This window comes from Nannospalax galili, unplaced genomic scaffold (assembly GCF_000622305.1).
Source record: "Nannospalax galili isolate Female #2095 unplaced genomic scaffold, S.galili_v1.0 scaffold339, whole genome shotgun sequence".
Taxonomy (NCBI): domain Eukaryota; kingdom Metazoa; phylum Chordata; class Mammalia; order Rodentia; family Spalacidae; genus Nannospalax; species Nannospalax galili.
Genome location: NW_008344185.1, coordinates 2427135 through 2432562, shown reverse-complemented (window position 1 = coordinate 2432562; position 5428 = coordinate 2427135). Strand labels below are relative to the sequence as shown.

At 36.2% G+C, this 5428-nt stretch overlaps 1 protein-coding gene across 2 annotated transcripts in view; it reads right to left on the bottom strand.

The window, feature by feature from the left end:
• Nucleotides 1-2478: 2478 nt before the first annotated feature.
• Nucleotides 2479-5428, bottom strand: part of Esm1 (endothelial cell specific molecule 1) — a 7519-nt gene continuing 4569 nt past the window's right edge. The window contains exon 3 of one of the 2 annotated variants that reach the window (XM_008840400.2): nt 2479-3072. In XM_008840400.2, the coding sequence (XP_008838622.1) occupies nt 2948-3072 (125 nt within the window). In that variant the 3' untranslated portion in view covers nt 2479-2947. The remainder of the gene's footprint in view (nt 3073-5428) is intronic. The other variant, XM_008840401.2, reaches the window with a different exon arrangement.

Here is a 5428-nt window from a genome sequence, read left to right as displayed (position 1 = left end):
AAAAAAAAAAGAAACTGCAGTCTAGTTAGGCTACCATTGGAACTGTCTTAAATTTTTGCTACAACTGGTGATGTTCTCAGTGCCTGAGAGAAACAGATAATTCCTGTCTGTGCTGTTATGAAAATTCTGTGTCTGAATCATTTACTCTCTAGTTGGGCCTCTAGTATTTACAGTCACCTCATGTACCAACAGGCAGGGTGGAAAGCTGTCAAGCGGCAAGTAGTTAACAGATTAAAGGGAAGGGAAGGAAGTGTTATCTGCCTCTTAAGAATCTTCTACTCTAGTAGAGATAGAAGGACTGTTATGTGTTTCTCCCACCCATCTGTTCATCCATCCATCAATCCATCCATCCATTCATCCATCCACTCACCCATCCATCCATTCATCTACTTATCCATCCGTTCATCCACCTATGAATCTCTGCACCTATCCATGCATAAACCCATTCACCCAAGAATCCATGCATCCATCCATTCACCCTTCCATGCGGCCATCCTTCCAAGTCTTCCATTTGTCCTTCTGTCCATCTGTACTTCTTGGCATCTATCATTCTATTCAGCTCTCTAGTCATCCATTCATTCCAGGAATACTTATTTTTTTATTAGCTTAATTTCTCTCTAATATCAAATGATGATGGGTCTCATCAGAAATGACTGCCATGTGACTGTTTTTTCCCCAGTGTTTCTCAGAATAGTTTATTGGAATGTGGAGGGCGGGCGATTTCAGAAATTCTATTTATATTTCTTACCTCATTAAAAAAAGTCTAGTCTGAATGGATGATTTACAATGAATAAATGCAATATATTAATATTATAGTGTATAGATATTTGAAACTACATGCTTAAAAATTGCAACAAATCCCTTTAATTCCAGCACTCAGGAGGCAAAGGCAGGCAGATCTCTGTAAGATCATGGTCAACCTGGTCTACATAGCAAGTTCCAGGCCAGCTGGGGCTACAGGGAGACCTTTTTCAAAAAAACCAAAAGGAAAACGTTAGGAAACACATAAAGATAAAGTACTATTGTTAATTGCTGGTGAAAACATGAATAGATGCCTAAACTGACAGAAAGGAAAATAAGCTGACATTTGTAGGACTGTAAACCTTCAGTCAGCTAACAACCAGGTGATATTTTATTATTTGGGGTTTCCTCACAGAACCTAGAATAGGATGTAATTGCTGTTTGATGGAAAAATTGCTACTTTCAAAGAAGAAACAAAAAACAAAACAAGGCTATGTGCTAAGTTGTGTGGAAGAGTCATCGCATAGAAACCTACAAGCTATCCCAAGACTTAACTCTACAGCTAAATTAATATGCTAATCATGTTTTTGTTGTTATTCAGAGACACAGAAAGAAGTTTTATTTTTAAAACCTAGAAGTAAAACTCTGTAAAATGGATGCATATATATAGGCCTACTTTTCTGGAAGATCTGAAATTTTAGTAGGCCAAAGATGAATAGTTTAGTTGCTTGTTTTGATAGAAAAAGCTTATCTGTAGCAGAAAATTCTGTTGCAGAGCTTGTCCTTTAACATACATTAGCATTCTTATTGATTGAACAAGTAAGATTTAATGATTAAAGGAAATCAGTCAACATAAAACAGCGGTCCTTTTTTATTGAACAATAATAAACTGTTCTTTTAAAACAAAACCTAATAACTGATTTTGCTTACATTCAAAGATCTTCCCACATATACATTCACAATTCTATTGGCAAACTCTGAGAATAAAATATAAGTAAATAGTGAAATAATTCTTAAATAAGTTCTTTATTCCAAATAAAATACTTCTGCAAATATTTCCTAACATCTAGTACAACCATCTTATTTATGCTAAGATCTTCCCAAGCACATGCTTTGTTCCACTTATTAATCAAGTTTGAAAGAATAAAAGAATGAAAATAGACTATATTTTAAAGTTGACATGTTTCCTGATAAAAATTAACTTCTCTTTCCCAAAGCTTCTAAAAGGTCATTTTCTACTTTAAATTTAAAATCCTCCAAGTGATAGCATTACAGAATAGATTCCTTCTGTTGCTCACTTCTGATGTTTTATAAATCCAGAGTGACTAAGTTTTTATCAATATTAATGTAATTATTAATAATAACTTTCCATGCCTGGATGTTTGAGAACCTTATGAGTTATACCTTTATTCTAATCATTTTAAACAAACAATATTAGGGTCATTCTTTAGTACGATGAGAAATATGAGTATGGAGAATGACTTCCACAAACATATTTGTGTATAAAAATATATAAATATTCACCTTCGCCCCATTCTATCCCCCAGGAGGAAAAATGCTTCCTGGCTCTATCTCACAGGCAGCACTCTTTAAACCAGTGATGGGAGTGTATGTTTAGAGCCACTAGTCAGATGCAGATAGCCTGAGAACTACTTAGCAGTAGTTCAATTCAAGGCTACCACTCAAACTCCCATGGGCTTCAAATATCTCACTTCCTTCAAGGGTTTTCTAGTCTATTTTTTTCTCTCCGCAAAATTAAAAAAAATTATTGAAGCTACCATGAGGAAGAATCAGATATTACCACTTCCTACATTTACCATCATCCCTACCCACTCTTGCACCTTATCTGCCTGTATCTCAGCAAGAATGTACATCTAAGTCAAAGAACTCCTGGGTTCCCTGTGGTCTTCAGCTTCGATTAGGTCACGTTTTGGCCCTTGTAAGATCATCTTTTAGTTCCTTGGTGATAGTATACACACACGTTTAACAGATCTATATGCATTTAAATATTTAACAAATATCTAAAAGTGTTCAGTCATATGTCTTTTGTGCATTGTATATAGCCTATTCTTCTGATTTCCCGATGAATCACATTTGATCTCCAAAAATTACATGTCCATAGTCTATGCTCTAGACAGTTCTTAAAATGTTGGCTGAGTGTTGATCACATTTTTAGAAAGCCTTCACTTGGTAGCCCCACTTAGGATCAGCGTGGGTTTAACCATTTCATCACAGGGGACCGAGCAGCATTCCCTTTCACGATCTCTTCTCTCACTGCATTGCCGTCTCCAGATGCCACGTCATGCTCTGAAATGAGAAGGCATATAAATCATGTCCAAATGTCTGTGATTCAAAGATCAAGCACGGATTTGTTTTATTTGGTTTGTGTCTTTCATTGGAATTTAAAATAAATCTTGGATTCAAAATTCTGCGCTGTGTTGAGCAGCTGTGAATCAGCTCTGCTTGCCTAAGACAACACCCTCTGCATTATGTCTCTTTATGTATCTATCACCACCTAACATTGTTTTCCCCCTAACATTACCTCACTCACTACTAGAATCACAACTCTATAAAAGCAAAGGCTTTCTTTGGTTTGTTGTTTTTTTCATTTGTGCCCCGGTAGCCCCAGCACCAACAATAGTGTTTGGAACATAGTAGGCACTTAATGCATACTTGATGAATGATCAAATGCTGCAAGAATAGATCCCCAGGTAAGATGTTTATACTAACTACTATAGAAGAGGAATTAGCTTTCTGGCATAACTCCAGAAGGCAGCTATCTTTTATAAATATAGTTCTTGCTCTATACACAAGAAAGGTTTACAATATTTCGAATTTTCTAAAATGAAATATTCTGCTTCTGAGAGTAGTAAAATGTCCTTGCTTCCCAGTGTACATCCCAAAGTGGAATGTTATAAGGTTATTGTGGCCTGGAAAATGTATATGGCACATCTTCACATCTCACAAACCTCACTAAAAATGTGACATGAATTTCTATTTTTGTAGACTGATTACTAAGAACATTTTAAAAACGTTAAAAACTTGGATCAGAAAGCCCACCTGCAAGAGTGTTGTAACCAGCAGCAGGTGGAAAGTTGGGGAAGAAGGCAGTGCGGTTGGGAGAACCTATGTTGATGAACCTTGGGGCCATTTAATCTGTTCTCAAAGGGTGGGCTCAGAAAGGTCTATGCCATGATACCAAGCCTGTGACAGGACGGAAGAGCCATGCCTCTTCCTGTAGACTCTAGCATGTAGACAAGCAAGTCTCATGTAAGCAAGGCACAGTCAAACAGGGCATTTTTGGGCAGCCTCTCCATATTATTAGGACATTCTTCATTCCCTCTTGAATCTGAGGTTGACTAAGATTATATTAGTAAAAATCTTTTAAATACTTTGAATCCAAAAGGAAAGAAAACCAACAGACTTTTCTCATGCATTTTAAATAAGAATATCCATATATAATTTTGGTTAGAAATATTTTTATTTTGTGAAGCTTAAAGTGCAATGGTCATCAGCAATATAATGTCTTTCTAAGACATCCATATAATAGTCAAAGCATCTGCATAATCTGAAAACAAATTAGAAAGGGTGACACGCTTGTCGGAAACAGGCTGCACAAAAGAAGATGCCAAGAGGTCACATTACTGTTGTAAGCCGGGAACGGATGGAGAGAGATAGACCATTGAGAGATTGTTTCAAACAGACCTCACAGGTTTCCATCCCGGATACCAGCAAAGAACCCACAGCAGAGGGTTGGAGGTATAGCTCAACAGTACTGCACTTGCCTAGCATGTCCAAGGCCTTGGGTTCCATCCCCAAGACTACAAAAAAGTCAACCAAACAACAATAAAAATTCACAGCAGAATTAAATGTTACTTTGTAAGACAGATTTAGGTACTAACTTAAATGAGTGAAGAGGGATGCAAAAGATGTTCCTTCAAAGTTCTTTTTAACCTGTGGTTTTAAGAAAGCAAAACAAGACAAAAGAACCTGAAAATGTTTGAGGCAGCTAAGTATACTGAGAAAATAGCTCTCAAATCTATACCATATGCAATGAAATCCTTCGAAGCATTTCTAGATCTGAAAAATAGATCGGTGCTTTCTAGGTACTAGGAAAATGTGAGGAAAAGAAAAATTTGAGGAAACCAGTATCTACTGGACTGGTTAAAAAAAAATTCTGGAACTAGATGGAGGCAGTGGTTATACAACACTGGATATGTTGATGCCCCTGGATGGCTTGTCTCCAAATATTAATTTATGTTATATAAAATTCACCTCAAAAACCATTCAGTTCTTCAAGCCCAACCCTTTGCTTTTTCAAGGACTCGGGGACAAGTCATAAGATTTTAAAAGTTTATGTCTCAATTCCAGATCAAATATTCACAGAGATATTCACCTAATAAGTTAAAGATTGGTTTTCATTTTAAATTGATGTGTAAGACCATAGCCACACTTAAAACTACTAATTGACTGAAAAGCACAATATCTTAAAAAAGGTCACAGAAAAAATAAGTGCGTTTGCTGAACTTCACATTTTAATTAATTTCAAGTGCAAAGGACCCAAAACACAACCTAAATAAAATGGATTTGAATGACTGCTTTGTATGTAGGTAGCTATGCTTTCTTGCTCTCAATGAGCAGCTGCTGTATCTAAATATTGAGGATTTAAGGGCAATGTTTTAAAATT